A 19,501-nucleotide genomic window follows, 5' to 3' on the forward strand; every position below is an offset into this window, starting at 1 on the left:
TTTATATACTTTTGAAGCGTTATTATCCTTTATAGTTATTTTAAACATTTGATGACTGCATGAAGTATTTTTGTTACATAAAATAGTATTCTTTTAAACCTCTCGCTCTAATGTTTTAGAATATAGTCATATTTCGGTACATAACTGTGCAGTGGTGTTAAGATTTTTTACATTTATTAATTTTTAAACGCATTTATAAAACCATTAGCATAATTTATTACGAGATAATTTTTGTAAAATATTCACGATAAAAAATTATATTGATAATCTCTGTGATCCCAAATTTGACAAGAATTAGGCATTTTATTATTCAAAAAATCGGCAAGATTTACACATTTCAAGATGATTCTAAAGATATTTATTATAAACTATGTCTTTGACCATTCAAGTGTGATAAACATCTTATGAATAATGATTGCTTAATAATAATTATTGACCTAAGAACAAGGTAGTGTTTTTTTGAAATACGCCATTTCTTTTGTCATTCCCCAGTGGTTAAGCTACAACATACGGCCGTAGCCGTAAATTGACAAACTAAAATTGAAGTAAAGAGTAAAATGATATTGACGCGCGTGTTTGAACATGTACCGTTTAAAAAAAAATAAAAAAAAATTCGGTTAGGTACATGTTCAAACACGCGCGTTAACATAATTTTACTCCCTACTTTAATTACAGTTTGTCATTTTATGGCTACGGCCGTATGTTGTAGCTTAACCACTAGGGAATGACAAAAGAAATGGCGTATTTCAAAAAAACACTACCTTATTCTTAGGTCAATATTTATTATAAAGCAATCATTATTCATAAGATTTTTATCACACTTGAATGGTCAAAGACATAGTTTATAATAAATATCTTTAGAATCATCTTCAAATGTGGTTATTTTGCCGATTTTTTGAATAATAAAATGCCTAATTCTTGTCAAATTTGGGATCACAGAGATTATCAAAATAATTTTTTATCGTGAATATTTTACAAAAATTATCTCGTAATAAATTATACTAATGGTTTTATAAATGCATTTAAAAATTAATAAATGTAAAAAATCTTAACACCACTGCACAGTTCTGTACCGAAATATGACTATATTCTAAAACATTAGAGCGAGAGGTTTAAAAGAATACTATTTTATGTAACAAAAATACTTCATGCAGTCATCAAATGTTTAAAATAACTATGAAGGATAATAAGGCTTCAAAATTATATAAATAGATTATCTACAACGTTTAAGGAGTGTCCAGGATCATGGTTTGAAAATACAATAAAAACTCAATTTTGACCTTCGACGAGCATGTCCCCCCTTAACTATTTCTTTTATTCAAACAAATAATTCACAAGATTTAAGAATATATCATTCTGATTATTGAACATTATATAATTTAGAAAAACACTAACTGAGAGAGTATATCACAACCAATAGAAAAAACTTTTTTTTGAAAAAAGTAAGCCAACCGGTCGGGAATCGAACCGGCATCTCCAACGGGTAAACGCCCCAAACTCGTCGCATTCAGCCATTATGCTACGGAAGACATACTAATGACGACAATATTTAAGCTATTGGCTATTAAATATTAAAATATTAAATATTAAAAAATATTGGAGAAATTCCTAGACGTCGGTTAGTAATCGTTGTAATAGTAACATAACTACCTACTTTGATTTAATAAACAAAAATCGATTGCCGAAGTAACATGATTTCGAAGAGCGCTGAGTGGTAGGTATTTAATAGCCAATAGCTTAAATATTGTCGTCATTAGTATGTCTTCCGTAGCATAATGGCTGAATGCGACGAGTTTGGGGTGTTTACCCGTTGGAGATGCCGGGTTCGATTCCCGACCGGTTGGCTTACTTTTTTCAAAAAAAAGTTTTTTCTATTGGTTGTGATATACTCTCTCAGTTAGTGTTTTTCTAAATTATATAATGTTTAATGTTTTATTCAACACATTCTTTGATCATCATCGTGCCGGTTGATTCATTCAGCAAATCTTTTGATTTGTTGATGTTTAGGTCCGATATGTTCAATATATTTTTCATTTGTATGAAAAGTATTTCATTGAGATAATATTATTGACATGTCTAAAAATCTATATTGATAAAATGATAACCGGACAAAATAGAACATGATAAAATAGAAAATGACAAAACAGAACATGACAAAACAGAACAGCCAGGGGAAAAATGAAATATTAATTTTTGTGGAATCTATTTAGGTTAGGTCATTATTTCGTTGTACCTAGTCACCCAATGATCTTGAACATATTATATTGATTAAGATGAGATATCCTAAGCTTGACGGCAACACCGAGTTCAGTCCCGTTTATTTGAGGCTTTCTAACGATTAGGAATGCAAAAATTAAGTATATAATTTGATTTATTATGGCGTATTGAAAATCTATACTATTAAAAATCTATAGACATAATAGAGATAGGAGAATTTCAATATTAAATTAATAATTATAGTATTTAGGACCTTTCGGTCATAGTTATATTTATCGTTGTTCTGTTTTGTCATGTTATGTTTTGTCACTGTTCTGTTTAGTCATGGAACCTCATAATGAAACGAAGTTTAGCAATATTGAGCTCTTTATGCTGCAAATTTCAAATTTTAAGAATCCCTATACTATGTCCGTAAGTGGACATGGTGATCGAGTGTAATGCAAATCATTATTTCTAGAGCCAAACCCGTCTATGCCATTCCATCTTCGTAGAATCGTCTAAAGCCCACCACTACTCGAGGAAAGGTGGTAAAACTGTAATACCTGATACAAAAGAAAGTGAATGTAATGGCTATATTACACGAAACGAATTATTAGTTACCGACGACCGTCTGGCACGATCAATAGATGTAATTTTGAATTATTTCTTGATGAGCCAAATAGAAAATTTATATATCCTTTGAGACTTTCACGGTTGGTTATTATTGTATTATACTATGTATATAATATATTATATATTATATTGAGTAAAGAAAAGCCATCGTCTATGATGATAACGTAGATAATTATAATGTTTTATATTAAATATTTCTTAATCTTTAGTTGACATACTTAAGCAATAAATTTTGAATTGTCTAAATGCAGCATATCATAAAAATGAATGATTGCTATGCTTCGTATGCGAGTGAACATTGTGATAGAATGTAATCTGAATCATTCTTTCTAGACCAAAACCCGCCTCCACCATTTCATCGTCGTAGATTCCACCACGGCCAACATGGTCACCACCATGGCTTCCGTGGCCCACCACCCGAAGGGATGCGGTAAAACTGTATCCGGCATAGGAGTAAGTGAATGTAATGGCTAAATTACATGATCAGATTAGTTGACTTGCCAACTCTCATCGCTTGTCTGTTACAGACCTACAAACTTATCTAAAGAATGGATGGGGGAGCCACTGTCGAAAACTACCCAATTAAGACTGTCAACTGGACAGAATCTGACATTCGAATGACATTTTCAAAATGGCGTCCATATGGTAGTTCGTAGTTCCATTTTCGACCGTTCTCTAGATTAGCTTGTAGGATTGTACTTTGAATCGTCTCGCCGAGAAGTGAGCAAAATAGAATACGACAGTAATGTTATATCTTCTTCCCGTTGCCACAATCATTATATTCTGGTCCAGACCCAGCACGGTGCACTCTGTTATGTTGATGTTAAAATTGCCTTTATAAGAATAGTCACCAAACTTTATCAATACTTTAAACAGACAGTAGCAATACGTACTAAATATATTAATAATATCGTTTGTGTGTACTTAAGTAATCATGATTTTAATTTCTATTTGATCGTAGTGTTTGCTATTCCATTTTAATCGTTTTTAGCAAACCACGTCTCCATCCACCACACATATAGTACATAAATATACAACTGACACATACCTACGAAAGTTACATAATTACTAAATTACCTTATTAGATATCATAAAATGTCGTCTGTAAAGAATTTTCTGAGAATTGGAGAATCATAAGTGCCATTATATAAAACTCATTAATTACATAAAATATAGTACAAAACTTGCATCAATTAGAAATATAATATGCTACAAAATACAATCAGAATCTTTTGACTTGTACAAATCTCTGTAAAGCGTTTAAGGTGACATTTGGAGTAGATACCTAATAAAATCTGACAGACCATCTATTAGTCACCTTGGTTGGAGATTACATTTGGACAAGCAACAAGTTGCTGATTGTATTTAGCAGTATATATAATATTATGTTTGTTTCGCATTCTTATTGTTTATTTAACTTTAACTCATACAGCGCTGACGACACGGCTGCCGTGTCAGCATTAGATGGCCATGAGATATAATTAGCATGTTGCGTGCAAAAGACGCGATTGGCCATACTCGTGGTTAGGCTCACGCCAACTTCGGTTGTTTTCGTATATTCTCGATAATCTTAGAGACATTTTTCATCAGGTCAGTGCTGAAGAAAAGAAATTAACCTATTTTATTCATGCCTAAACCAAACTAAGATAATAACTTAAGTACATCAGTATGGTGTACATTAAAAACTGTTCGGAAGCTGTATCAAAATTATTTTTACGTATGTTCAGAACACTTAACATGTTCAGTTTGCCCATGTATTTTTGTTTTTTAATAGGAATGGAAAACATTGTTAATATGCAGATGTTTTTTGTTGAGACTAAGCCGTCCATCCGCGACTCGACGAAATGATTCAAACTAACATTGTGAATAGAAATTGACATAAATATGCCTGACGATTGTGCTGGTCGTCGGTCAACGAGTTTGCTCGTGTAGTTTATGCTCTATCATTTTGAACACTAAGAACACAAAGGATGTGATGATGCCTTCGCTGGCAGGCTCTTTGAGCTTGGTCTTGTTACCCGTTCAACATGTCCATCTGGCGGAAAAATACAGGATGAAAACCACATCCTCTGGGAATGTCCTAAAACGTGTACGGACAGAGAAGAGCTGCTCAAGTCGGTTGAACCAACTGTTGGGCCCATCTGACTGTCCGACCTGGTCGCCACAAAGGCCAATTTAATTTCATTTAGAAAATTTGCGGCGTCATACTGCCAACGTGAAGATCTCTTCACTTAGAATGTTCGGCAGTTTTGTATTAGCTTTAATTTGTTACTTACTACAATTTTTAACGTGCTCAACTCTCCCATGGGTACCTGAACTTAAAGTCATGTAATCAAAGCACATTTGAGTGCATGGCGACCTTAGTCTTGTGTAACTGCTCCTAAGATATTCCCAGCCATAAAATGCTTCACACCAAACGTAGGGTTCCGTTCCGGGTGTGGTGCGGGGTGGGTGTGGTTTGATGGGGCCATTAACTTCAATGTACATACATACTTAGCTACCTATGTGAACTTTTTATCATACAAGTCACAGTATAAGACCAATATATTGTGAAAAATTCTTTTATTTGCGGAAAAATGAATACATCGCTCAGGTACCTAAGCCTAAATGTAATATTTTACATGTTTATTTAATATAAAAAACAAATTATTTATGTTGCACTGCTCTTAATCATACTATTATAATATTCAATATTTTTGTCACTTAGCTATCCTTGTGCCATTCACTATCTGAGGTCGGCCAGCATCTATATAAATAATATTTTCTACCGTTGCTGTGTGGACTGTTGATATTTCTATGTATCATGAGCTGGTGAATGCTGTACCTTTGTCCTCTCATAATGTGGCCGTGGTAACGTTGCAGTAGCGAAGGATGTATGTAGGCTGTTAAGGTCTGCCATAAATAGTGCACATTAAACTTTGTTAATCATGCGTATTTGTTTTTATTGAACTGAGATTACAATGAACATATTATGGTGTTGGTTAGTTTGTAAAATTCAATGAAAACCTGCCTAAACCAAACCATAATAATTTTGGGTAAAATTTTGCATACTTTTTCATTCACACTTTTCGTTAGATTATGAATTCATATTACACATTTATTGTTGGTTCATTTTTTTAATTCATTAAGCCCTGCCTAAACCAAACTACAACAGATAAAAATATTATTGTATCTATAAAATACCTAAAGTTATGTATCATTTAATCACATAATTTAGTATTGTTCGACTATTATCTATTATGGCTTGGTTTCGCAGGGTAAATTGAATTTTAAAAACTCGCCAATACCATCTGTAAATTGTAGTTTTATTTCAATGAAAACAAATACGTATGACTGACAAAGTTTAGTGTGCACTATTTTTTCGGATCTTAACAGCCTACTTCCACCCTTCGCCACTGCCTCGTTGTTATGTTATGTAGAAAATTTCGGTCATTTCCCATTTATATATTGTCGACGTCAACATTAAGCACCCTGTCGGTCCAAGGAATATTAATGATACGTGCATCTAGTTTTCTTTAAAATAGCTTCAGAGTAAAAAAAAATAGTTATGGTGATAGTGTAAACCCTTGTCAGACACCACGACGAAAACTGTTAGCTACAAATGTCAATTTCACACTTCAATAAAAAAATATATTTTATTCATAATTGGGAAGCCTTCATATTTGAATATTTAGGAGTGTGTCACCACGTTTTTTCGAAATTTTGGAAAATTAATTTTTAGAGATTCAATATTTGCCGTTTCTGATTATTTCTCGAGAATTCTCGAGACGGTATTTTTCGATCACATACTCTAATACTGACTAAAGAATTTCTGTAAATAAATACTATAGCAGAGTATCTGTAGAATAATACAGTACCTACATACTCGTGTAGGTGCCTTTTGAATTTTGCATAAATTGATATTTTAATATCTATTTTGGAATGAGTAAATTGAGCAAAAATCGTAACCTATTGACATTGTGGTTGGAGTTTAAGGATTTTCAGAGCATTAAAAGATATTTATGATCAAAAATTCTAAAACAAAAATTTTATATATTAATATAGTATATCGTCACCCTACTATTTAAACCTCGTAAGTATGTTTGAGAAGAATGTTGACGGGAAGAAAAAAACGTAATAAAAACAATATTTTAAACATCTCTCTAATCAATGAATCTGCTAACACTGGTTGACCAATGAGTTTTTAAAATTTGTCGATAGATAAACAGCTAGGGAACCGAGGTTTTGATATGATTTAAAATGTTTTTTTTTTAGTTAAAATTTTGTCGAACAAACTTAATTTTTTCATAATATCGGACTTACGAGGTCTTAGTAGAAGGTGACGATATACCTACATACTCGTTTAATTGAAAAAGTTTCTTAATAACATTTTTAAATTCAAAATTATACTTGAAGTGGAAGTCTGCACCCATGAAATATATGAGTTGCGCCACTGTAGTTATCCTTGCCTGATAATCCAGATATAATAATTGTTGATAATTCCAGGACATCGTGCATCCGGATGGTCTCTACAAGCTAGACCGTCTCCTGGTGGTCGGGTGGTACTTCATCGACCTTCCAGACGAAACTGAAAGTGACGTAAACTCTAATACTATAAAAACCACCAACATTTTTTTTAAATTTTGACTTATCAATAATAGAAAACATGTACCTAGTTAACATGTATTTAATATTAATTAGATCCTTGTTTTATGATAATTATTAAAAATATGACAGAAATGTTAATTAAAGTAAGATACCAATACCCAGCCAATTATTTTATTTTATTATCAAATAACTATTCGGCTAACTTTGATCTTTTTTGTGTTACATAAACCGAAGTTTTTTTTTATAAATTTTCCCACATAATATCATAAAATTGTTGAAAATAATGAATGTAGGTACTCTATCTTTCCTGACACGTATAACAGTAGTATAATATTGACTATAGTAATATTCTAATCTTTTCATAGAACAGATTAATCAGATATAAATGCGAAACCCAGTCGTCATTGACCAAGACTTTCAAGCAGTTTTATGGCAATTTAGTTTATGAATTAATGACAGTCAAACCATAAAACTTAAGAAATATCCTCAAATAGCATCAATACAATGGATTGCAATACCGGTATTTTAAAACCGGTATTCAATTATTCATCGATACCGAAATACTGGTTTAAAAAATCCAAAAAAGCGATATTTTCAGTATTAAGAAAGTATAGACGTTCATGTTTTTTGAAAATGAATTTAGTGTTATTTCTTCATTACTTAGTATACTTATATTATATATTAAATTTATTGTATAAGTTTTACACTGCCAACACGCAAATATATTGACTGAAACCAAAAAAAGTTAAATAAAATTAAAACAAAATCCCTCAAATATACCTACTTTGAGAATTTTTAGAATTGTCGCGATGAATTAACAGAATATTTTAAAATATTCGTGGCAAATATTTCTAATTATTCTATAATCATTGGCAGAACATGCAACGTTCAATTTGAGAAAGATTTTCCAGTAAACAGACTTGTATTATTTGTAAAAATTAGCAGCTCTAAAATATTATGATCTAAGTATACATATTTATAAAGGTCAGCATAATAAAATATGTAGATATGTACTATAGGTTGCTATAAAATAGTGTTTTAAATACTAGTTATATAAATAATTATTGATAGGAACTTCTTTTTTTCTACGGTTTTTCTACCGGTATTCAATAAGAAACACCGAAATACAGGTATTGATATATTCATCCGGTATTGCAACCCCTAATCAATAGATACATAATGAATGCGCGTTTTATTTACGCTAGAAATTTTAATGAATATTATAATACTCGTAGGTACATAAATATTGAATATAACATATTCTATAACACGTGTTTAAACTTATTCCATATTTCTCCACACTTGAGATTTGTGCCTTCTTACAGCCATGCCCAGAAGGTAACACACTTCCCAATATTTTTTATTTTCTGATTCAATCTATTTTACATACTTTATGCGCAGAAATTAGAAAAACGGCTTTTCGGCCCAACTCTCGACTGGCTCATTGGGCCTGCGTGACCATTACGACGGCCAACTGGGCTGGTGATGGAGCATAACCACACGCAGTACGTGTAAATCGTGTATTGTCTGGGTATGGAGAGAGATGAAGCTGGGTAAAGTGGGAGGAACAAGGCATGGTAAGGTACGCGCGGAGGTAAGAGGAATCAACCGACCAGCCGTTGATGTGCCATTGTGCTGTTATGTGCCATTCAAATTCTGTAACTGTTAGTGAGTCAGCCAGTGGATTCGACCGGCTGAAATGAGTTCATTATTATTTTTACATGTTAAATCTTGTTCATTTCTTAAGTTCGTTGCATCATCTTTATTGTTCCTTTTTTGTAGTATTCCAGTATATAAAACACTCTTCAGTCGGACTTCTCACAAGAAACACATATTGTACATAGTAATATTCAACCTTATATTAGTATACTAGTAAACTAGTAAAAATATGTAATGTGATGTTGTGTTATAAAGCGGAAATAAAAGGATTACATTAAATACAATAATAATATCTTTTAATAATTCCAACCCATAACAGTGCCATTGCGTCGAATTGCGCCGGCGCACTAATGAGTGCACAGGTTTATATTATACTCTTTAATATATTATTATAAACTACTTAATGTACCTATTCACAAATAACATGACACTATGTATCATCTTCGATTTATATTATACGGGCTTGTCCACAGGTTTTGAATTATATTAAAAACCGTTAAACTTTCTTTCTTGTCTTTACTGCAGAATGCATTGATTTAAACGATGCACTTTACGTTAATAAAACTATAAGGAATCATTTCCACCGACGATCTCAGTGCTCTCCTATTTTTTCCAACATTTGAGGTAAAAACCAATTTGTAGGTATATTTTTGAGATTTAAAAAAATCAAATTAATACAAACAACTTCAAACAATAGTAAAAATTAACAATATTCTACTAGATTCTTTCTTATATCGGGATTTAAAGGAAATGAATAAGCAGATAGTTTATCAAAAACAGCAAATGTTGAGAGAAGCATAGATAAACTACCCATACCTTATACCAGTGGCAAATAGTGGAGGTAGGCTGATAAGATTCACCATAAATAGTACACATTAAACTTTGTCAGTCATACGTATTTGTTTTCATTGAAATAAGACTACAATTACAGATGGTGTTGGTTAGTTTTTAAAATTCAATTAAGCCCTGCGAAACCAATCCATAGTCAAAAAATACTCGTCTATCTATAAACTATCTAAATTTATGCAATTAAATCATACATAACTTTGAATATTTTATAGATAAAACAATATTTTTAATCTATTATAGTTTGATTTAGGCAGAGCGTAATGAATTTAAAAAAATGAAACAACAAAATGTGTGATATTATGTATTCTTAAACTGACGAAAACAAATAAATTTAGTATGAATGAAAAAGTATGCACAATTTTGTCATATCGCCCTTAAGCAGGGTTTAATTGATTTTTAAAAACTAACCAAGATCATCTGTAAATTGTAGTCTTAGTTCAATAAAAACAAATACGTATGCCTAACAAAGTTTAGTGTGCACTATTTATGGCGGATATTAACAGCCTACATCCACCCTTCCCTACTGCCGTATACTATATATTTTTTTGAATTATTTAAGAAAACAGCCTAAACTAAAATAGAAAAAAAACGTTAAAAGGACATGGTAAGCCAGAAGGTCAAAATTACATTCAATCGTATTAGAGTAGTAAAACCAACCCCTGATTCGCTAATAAAATGCCTGATAAGGAAACAATTGTAACAGTAATTAATCACTGCATTACTGTTCATTACAATCATGATGTGACATCCTTAGCTCGTTTGGGTATAACAAATGATCCCAAATATCAATGAGAAACCCAGGGCTATGCCAAGAGTGGTTGCCGCCCGCCTAAAATTGTAAATATAATATTATAAACATCAATATAAAAGAAGTGAAAAAAATGAAATATATACTTTGGTGGGTACTTATTTTATTTTCATCCACAAAAAGTATATTATATCAAGTTTAAAAAAACATTATCTCGTATAATAAATGTTCAAATGAAGACTATGCTGCAGACGACTTTTTTATGATCCGTAAAACTTTTAGTGGATAAAATATAATAATATATTCAAACTGCATCACTTACTGTACAAATCGAACTTGGTTATTACGATCACAGAAATAGCGAGATCTCGGATGTAATGAGGAAACATTCGTTGACATTTTTAGTTTATGATTTTGTCCATACATTTATTAACTTTTATAGCTACTTCCCGGGTATACCAAGCAAAACTGTTAATGTGTCGATCGTTGAAAAACAACATTTTCGACCATAAGCAATAAAATCCGACCGGGCAGTTAACTAGACCGATGCCGCCGGGATCGGATTACGTTTATGACACTAGTTAAGTGTCTAAGTAGGTACCTAATTGGTGTTTTCGCCGACAACATTGAAAAAGTATCCACGGATATGGTAGGTATCGGTAGGTACCTACCAGCGCCGGCAGCTCAGCATTTCATTACAATAAACAACTTCTTTTGTAGTTTATGAATGCCATGCTTGTTTCGGGAAATTTTACGATTGTTTTCACATTTTTTATGTTCTATGTTTAAATAGAATTTGGCGCGAAAAATGTTATATAACGATATAACGAGTAATTATTATAACGAGCAAATTCAATCGGTCCCATCTTCCTCGTAAAAACCGAGTTCGAATGTAATTACATTTTGCTGTAGAAACGTTTATTTCAACCTTTTTTATTTGGTGGTGTCGTTGAAGTAAAGACTCATGGAATTCCTATCTCATTGACACGTCGATCCAGAGGTGTTTCTTACAAAATTTACGTCTAAATCAGTAAAAAGTGACACACCTAACCAATAATGCCACTTATAATTATAATCACAATGCTTCGTTTACTATCAAATTATAAGTATTATGTTAAATCATTACCTACATGTTTACTTTACGTGGTTATCTTAAACAAGTCATCATGATCATCATCATCAGCCTGAATCTATCCACTGTTAGATGAAGGCCTTTCCAAGCTGATTCCACTTCTCTTGGTCCTGTGCGTTGCGTTGCCACGACGTACTTCTGCAGAACTTTATCATTTCATCGATCCAGCGGCCTCTAGATCTACTCTCTTAAATACCAATGGATGACTAAATTTGTCCATCGATTGTCCCTTCTTCGAGCTATGTGTCCAGCTTATTTCCGTTTAAGGTTTTTAGCAAACTTTATTACATCGCAAACCCTTGTCTGTTCCCTTATCCACTCATTCCTCCTTTTGTCCTTTCGCGTTATGCCCAGTATGCACCTCTCCATGTCACGTTGTGTTACTCTAAGTTTCTGGAACACACACTGGTAGAACACGTTGCGCTATAGGCACAGTGGGAGTTCACTGTCTTAAACAAGACAAGTACTTACGTATAAATATTTTTTTTATAAATCCTATACACATATTCATAAATGCCTATAATCGGTTGACGCCACAGGCAAAGAAATAGTATCTCCAGGAACCTGTATCCGGAAACTTGTACATATATGCATATCATGTTTGAGGCTTTCACGGTTGTTTTTTATCGTAGTAGATTTTTCCACCGTGTGTCCTTCTTTCTTCTTTACTCGACGTTTAAAGAAATGTTTAGAGCAATATACCTACACTACATTTTCATCATAAAAATATCATCTCTTGATAATGGCCTCTGCAACGAGCCCGGACACACGGAGGAAACCCAAAAATCTACTACGATTGTACATATGCAGTTCGCCGTATCACACTTCACCGTGAAATGTTGTATCGGCAATATATGGCCGAATATTAAAGGTCGTCCAACCTCTTTGAGTCATATAGTACTGATATAAAATTAATATCTAAATAAAACACGGTTCTTGTCCGTTTACACTTTACAGGACGCCAGCAGCAAACAAATTTTGAAAATAGCCGATATACTGGATTATTTGTTAGGTCAGGTTGAATTCATGAATTTTGCCAAAATCAGCTTTGAAAATTGAATGAATGTTCATATTGAATCTAATAAAATTGGAGACCGTATATTATACGGTTATCTATTTCCTATAGAAAGCTGTGCCACGGTGAAACGTTTTAAGTACAATTTACATGTAACCCCAGGAATCTGCTCTCAAAAGTTGTATTGTTCAACTAAATTTCTGTTCAAGTAAAGTTAATTTTTATTAATATTTCCTAAATTGTTTTGCCATAGTAATTATGACACAAAGACCCCTCCCAAAGAAAACGCTGCTACTTAAATAATAGATTAGTTTGTATTTTTTTACAACGTTTTTATTAGATCGTATGCTTGTTTGTCCGGTGGTTCTTTGTCCAGTACAAATCTTGCAATCGATTTTTAACTAACTTCCCGACTAGCTAGAAATTTGAAACTTTTAGAATATATCAGAACACGATGCCAATGCATTCTTTTAATACTTTTAGCCATTTTTAAGCAGAATTGAATTCATTTTCAGTTAATTCTGTTTTGTATGGAAAGTTATTTCAGAAAAATCCGTAAAAAGTGAAAGACTGGTGGTTGCTAAGGGGGTGGTCATAGCAACTAAATTAATAATATAAACGTGCGGTAGTATGGAAATGAAAATCAAAATGTCAAAATGACATTTCAGTATTCTATATTTGTTTGTTTTTTATTTACTTCATATCAAGTACAAGTTTGAGCATATTGAGCATAATAATTCAACAGAAAATTTAAAAACGTTGTATATAACAAGTTCTTTGGTACTGTTCGGTTATCTGGAATACAGCAGTAAACATATTTCTAAAATAGCCGATAAACTGGATTATTTGTTAGGTTAACCTAACCAAACCTAACCTAACCTAAACTAACCCAAATTAATAAATAATCCAATAAATCGGGTATTTTCGAAAAGTGTTTTCCGCTGTATTCCTGATAACCGAACAGTACCGGTTATTATTATTCTATTTTTAAATATATGTAATAATTATTCTCAATCTATATTAAAAATGTGTCAAGCGCGAAATGTATAAGGTACAACTACTGAGAAGATAGAATCATATTAAGCTGACTTGCTTATTTACTCCAACAAATCGTAACGTACGTCTATTCCTTTGCGCATTTAATTCAACTGTGCGGCGTCCAATCCTCCCGGAGGCCAATTGGGTCGGCGTCGAATTGGGTCGGTGTCCAATTGGGCCGGCGTCCGATTGTACCGGCGGTCAATTACCGGAGGCCAATCGACGGAGGCCAGTTCGCGGTGCCAAATCGTCCCATTCCCGTAGAAAGTATTACACCTGGCCGACAATGCCACTTCTAAATATAATCAAAATTCTTCGTTTACTATCAAATTATATTAGGTATTAATACTATCGACCGACGGTACTTAATGGAATTTGAATTTAAAATCTAATGGATTTAAGTTTTGTACTATTCCATTTGAGACGTTTTTTTTGCGACCCGTGTTTCGCCTTTCGGCATCTTCATCCACTACTCCACTTCATGGACTCACCTATGGCACACACCAAAAGGCAAATACACACTGAAAACGAATAAAACTTATTCTAACTTATATAATAAATTAATACAATAAAGTAGGTAAAAACTTTATCACTGACATATTATGTCAAGGATCACAATACAATTATAACCAACAAATTATGAATAGTAGTTAAAGTGATTGTAAAAAACCCCTATCACTAATAAAACAATCAATAGGCGTATAAATCGTCAAACCATAATAATATATCATTAGATAATAATCAATAAAAATTTATTGATTATGAAAAAATATTTTTTCTAGAGATTTTGCCGCCCCATGCTGTGGACCGCCAAACCCCATGCCGACAGCCGCGTCCATGGGGTAAGCAACATTTTTTATGAAAAACCAATTAAGCGTCAATTGCATTGAGCTTCTTTACGAGCTGTTTGTTGGCGAATTTATAATCTGCCTGTAAAGTCGCCCAGTGTAATCATCGAACATGTTAGCTTGTTCAATGATTACACTGGGCGACTTTACAGGCAGATTATAAATTCGCCAACAAACAGCTCGTAAGGAAGCTCAATGTAATTGACGCTTTACAGGTTAAATATTAGGGTTTCTTTACAATTTTATTGAAGCAGTCAAGATTATCAATTAAGTATGTACTTAATCTTGAGATGTTTATAGATCAGCCAAGCCATATCTTGCAAATATGAATTATTATAATATCACATATCTGAAGCTAAATTATTGTTGTATTATGAATAATTTACGTATTATAATGTTTTTTTTTATAGGATCATTAATCTTGTACCTACATATAAATAATGGAATATACAACAAAATAATATATTAGTGAAATGCGTCGATGACATTGAGTTACTTTCCAAGCTGCTTATTGGCGAATTTAAAAGCGGGCGAGTCAGCTAATGCGATTGTGATGATGACACACAAAACTTTCCACTCGCTCAGAAGCCACAAGCTAACGACTATTTTGACTGGACGTAGTTCGTTTTTTTACCGAGAGGTCGCCACCATCGCTCTACTGCGCAGACGTAGACGTAGCCCACACGCCAGCGAGTAGCGTGTAAAGTAGCCCAGCTATCAACTTTCCTCGATAGATTGTTTACAATCTGCTTGTTAGCTTGTTCGATGATGACACTGGGCGAGTTTATAAGCAGATTGTAAATTCGCCAACAAGTAGCTTGTAAAGTAGCTCAATGTCATCGAGCCTTAAGACAGATAACATAGGGGGGTAGGTAAATTATAAATACAATCATATCGTACATATTTGCTGGCCTATTCGTATATTGACCAACCGATATCCATGATAATGTTAGCTAGTTTATGGTGCAAGGGTACATGGTCACAAAAAGTGCGTTTTCTTAAAAAAATGAATTCGTTTTATTTAGCACCTAAAAGTTGTTAAGCCGTTGGGATTCTAATAGAATTCCCTAAATCATTGTCTAAATTATTGATTTTAGCGATTAGCACAAACTTTCAAAGTATATACCTATTATTATTATTTACATATCACTTTCGTTCCTCAAGTAGGTACATTTTGAAAATTTATCCATAATATTTTTTTATTGATTTTTAAGGCGCCGGGAGGGGGCGGGGTTAACAATATCAAACAGGTGACACATTTACGCCGCTTACTACTTAAAGATTTTCGTCGCTTCAACCGCGGAATATGGCACTTTTCCAGTTACATTCATCATACCCAGACACTCCACACTTTGAGTCTAGTGATAAACACCTGACCCACATATATCTAAGGGTACCTACGCGTTATTGCGAGCTGTCGCATCCACAAGTTGCTATCGTATGCGCATCGCTTAACAGTCATAATTATTAGGATCGTTAGCGTCATTTGTGTCATACCCGCTGTCTTGTCTTTTAGACATGTGGCATCGGAATATTAAAGCAAACATTAGATGCCCCAGATAGTTGCAACAGTTTATGAGTGTCTTCAACTGGCTACAGGCCCTGCATATCGTAGAATACTGACAGGAGTTAGGCAAACCCGTTGCGAAGGCTGTTTGACAGTCAAATTATCCGGGCCATAATATCTTGACGAATAAGAACAACATGCTTATTGAGATGAGTCACCGCGGATGATCATCCGCAGTGAATTGATTACAGGCGTTAATTTTTTGTTTACACATGTCACTGAACGTGAAATATACAATTCATCCAAAATGGCGTCAAGTGAAATTACGCTGCAGGTTGGAATTCAAACAATTATTTGTGATTGTTTGTTATATGGGTGCAGAAATTTCATCGAGAGAAAGAGGAATAGGAAAAAGAGTCGTTGGTGGATAAAACCATAAACTAAATACATGGGTAATGCGACGTAATATCCATGGGGAATATGATACTCAGGGGCGCAGTGCACATGCACAGTACTTTTGGAATCACCGCAGTGAACACAAAATGACCAAAAAATAGGACCAGTTGAACTTCATTCACTTTTGATTTCGGATGATCACTTTCGATGATTCGTTGATGAATGTGCGTTTATACGGGTCACTGGGGATGATTCCTCCGCGATGATCGTCAAAATGAATCATGCAAGCGGGACTTTATATGCCATTCACCTAAATAATTTGTATCTTTTCCGTTTGGTTCTGAGGGGGTCCGGACCCTCTCCTCCCCCTCTTCCCATACCTTTGTGTTCGCACCTGTCTCACCAGTATGTTGACGCTTGATGCTTCCAGAATAAACAAGATCCAGGCCATCAGCGATGCCAGCAACTAGAACAATTCCTGGAGGTTGGATAGTAAATAATCAAGCACTACCTCCTAGGCGTCGTCGACCGTAGTGATCTGATTATTTATGTTTAATAAAAATAACGATAAGCGGCCTCACATATTAAGGCAACGATAACTGATTACTAAAAAACATATTTGACATCCACTAAACACATGATACTAGTAATGCATTCAACCTATTGTAGTTTTCAATTACTATTTTTTTACTCAATTAATAGTTCACAAGATTTAAGAATGTAACATTCTAATTATTGAATATAAGTAGGTACATAATTTTGAAAACACTTCTGAGAAAAATATATATTATAACCAATACCTAGATTTTTTTGAAAAAATTAAGACACCCCGCTGGAATCAAACCTGCATCGTTTGGGTATCGCGCCCATGTACATATAAGCACTATGCTAAAGGAGTCCTACTTAAATGCAACAAATTTTCACTAATGGCTTTGTAAAACTTAACCATATTTGGCGGCACACTAAGAAAACACTCGCGGCACAACGGTATATTCACGTTGGTTATTTTGTGTTATTCTATTATAGTAGAACAATTTGACCACGCGGCATGTTAATAGCAAATGCACCTCATGTATTGCTATTGTGGACAGTACTTAGATCAATATTGCATCATTTTTTCTAGCTCAGTGCCACCCAGAGGCGGGTCTAGCGGTAAGCGGACTAAGGGGCCCGTGATCTTGGAATGTCTTTAAAGAGATGTGTTATAGACGGATTTTGATAATTTCTGATATTTTTTTGATAATTTCTGATATTTTTTTGATAATTTCTGTAATTGGGTGCAGTTCATCGTTTACTTTATTATGGTCTCGCTATTAAACAGTGGAATGCGAACTATTGAAAGGATCTATTCCAGCGATACTCAACCTGCGGCCCGAAACACATTTATTATCAGGAATTTCGTATATCTTGAGATTCGTTTCGACTTTTTCAACACCCGAAGAGGATTGTCATTATGGTCCACATCAGATCTGGTATAAGAGTGTTGCTATTGCACACGATTAATTTAAAAAAACACGCATAATTTTTTAAATCTCAAAAATCTTTTGTAAAAAAGGGGAGTTTCATGATTTTTTTAGTAGTACCACCAGTAGTGATGCGGCCCGCGTTACTTTACAAATATATGTATTTGGCCCGAAGAAAAAAAAGGTTGAGCATCATTGATTTATTCTACTGAAGTCATTAGAAAATTTCATCAATAATTTCCGAGACGAATATAAAAAAGTTGAAAAAGAGGCAACTGATTTATCAGGATTATCCTATGATGAATATGGACAAACTCGCAGACAACAAAAAAGAAAAATGTTTTTTGATGAAAACAAAGAAGTCGGACATGAATTTACAACTAGAGAAGATTTGAAAATAAAATTCATTTTATGTCATCTGTGAAAAGACCAAGGACCAAAGAGCAGCCTTTTAGAATATTTTTTGATTGGAATCTATAAATAGAAGAAAAAAAGAACGTGATAAAAAAGTTGATGCATATTTACAAAAAGGACATTGATATTTGTACTTTTGTAGACGAATTTGACCATTTTTTAATATTTCTTAAAGAAAACAAGGACACTATTAAAACCACACCAGACATATATGAGAGGTATGGGAGAAGAAAGATTAAATAGTAAGGCCATTTTGTATATAGAGCAAGAAATTTTAAACCGAATTGACACTGCCAAAATAATTGACGAATTTGCAAGAAATAAAGAAGCAAGGCGAAAATTTATTTTAAAAATATGTTTTTTTTAATTTTATTTCTAATTCCTTTGTTATATATATAGTTTATGTTAAAAAATTAATGAGAATTTCTATGTATAAAACTTTTTTTCTAACTTGAATTTGGGGGCCCCGAAATTTTTACCTCTCAGGGCCTCCGCTTGAATTGATCCGCCTCTGGTGCCGCACCTCCGACTATCTATATTTTACTGTCAAAACTATCAAATTTCACGACAGTGTGGTTTGTTTATGATGTTGTTATTGTCAGAAATATTGATATTTAATTAGTGATTACTATAACTATGTCATTTAAATAGTATTTACTTTCTAGTACTGGATTTGCCATTAGCGTAAACCATTTATGTACAAGTTGAAAAATTAAATAAGAATTATCGTCATTCTAGTTGAGATTGCGTGAAACAAACCGACATATTAAAATAATACGTCTTGAAAATGTATACTTTGGCATTAAGGTGATAGTGTGTGTGGTGTGGATTTTAATTATTAAATATGTAATAACAAGTTAATACAACCAACGAGGTGTAGTTGCCTTGCGGTTGTATGTGAGCGACTGCTTAGTTGGACTTTTGATTTGATGGAGCTTTGATTCTCAGGATGATGGCCGTCTACTGTTATATTTATTATGAATGAACACAAAGTCATCACATCAGTTTTTTTAATT

General features: G+C 33.3%; 1 protein-coding gene across 12 annotated transcripts in view; it reads left to right on the plus strand.

Moving 5' to 3' along the window:
- LOC147073479 (uncharacterized) overlaps positions 1–19,501 on the plus strand; it is a 68,651-nt gene that overhangs the window by 43,090 nt on the left and 6,060 nt on the right. For 2 of the 12 annotated variants that reach the window (XM_085945500.1, XM_085945509.1), the window contains 2 exons: positions 3,163–3,282; positions 7,315–7,579. The exons of 2 other annotated variants lie outside the window; for them this stretch is intronic. In XM_085945500.1, coding sequence (XP_085801626.1) covers positions 3,163–3,263 — 101 coding nt within the window. In that variant the 3' untranslated portion in view covers positions 3,264–3,282; positions 7,315–7,579. Of the gene's footprint in view, positions 1–3,162; positions 3,283–7,314; positions 7,682–14,639; positions 14,700–17,038; positions 18,550–19,501 lie in introns of those variants that run through there. 8 more of the 12 variants (XR_015070480.1, XR_015070481.1, XM_085945507.1 and 5 more) reach the window with 8 other exon arrangements.

This window comes from Rhyacophila brunnea, unplaced genomic scaffold, assembly GCF_057557595.1.
Source record: "Rhyacophila brunnea isolate RB1 unplaced genomic scaffold, BYU_Rbru_1.0 scaffold_18, whole genome shotgun sequence".
NCBI classification, from domain to species: domain Eukaryota; kingdom Metazoa; phylum Arthropoda; class Insecta; order Trichoptera; family Rhyacophilidae; genus Rhyacophila; species Rhyacophila brunnea.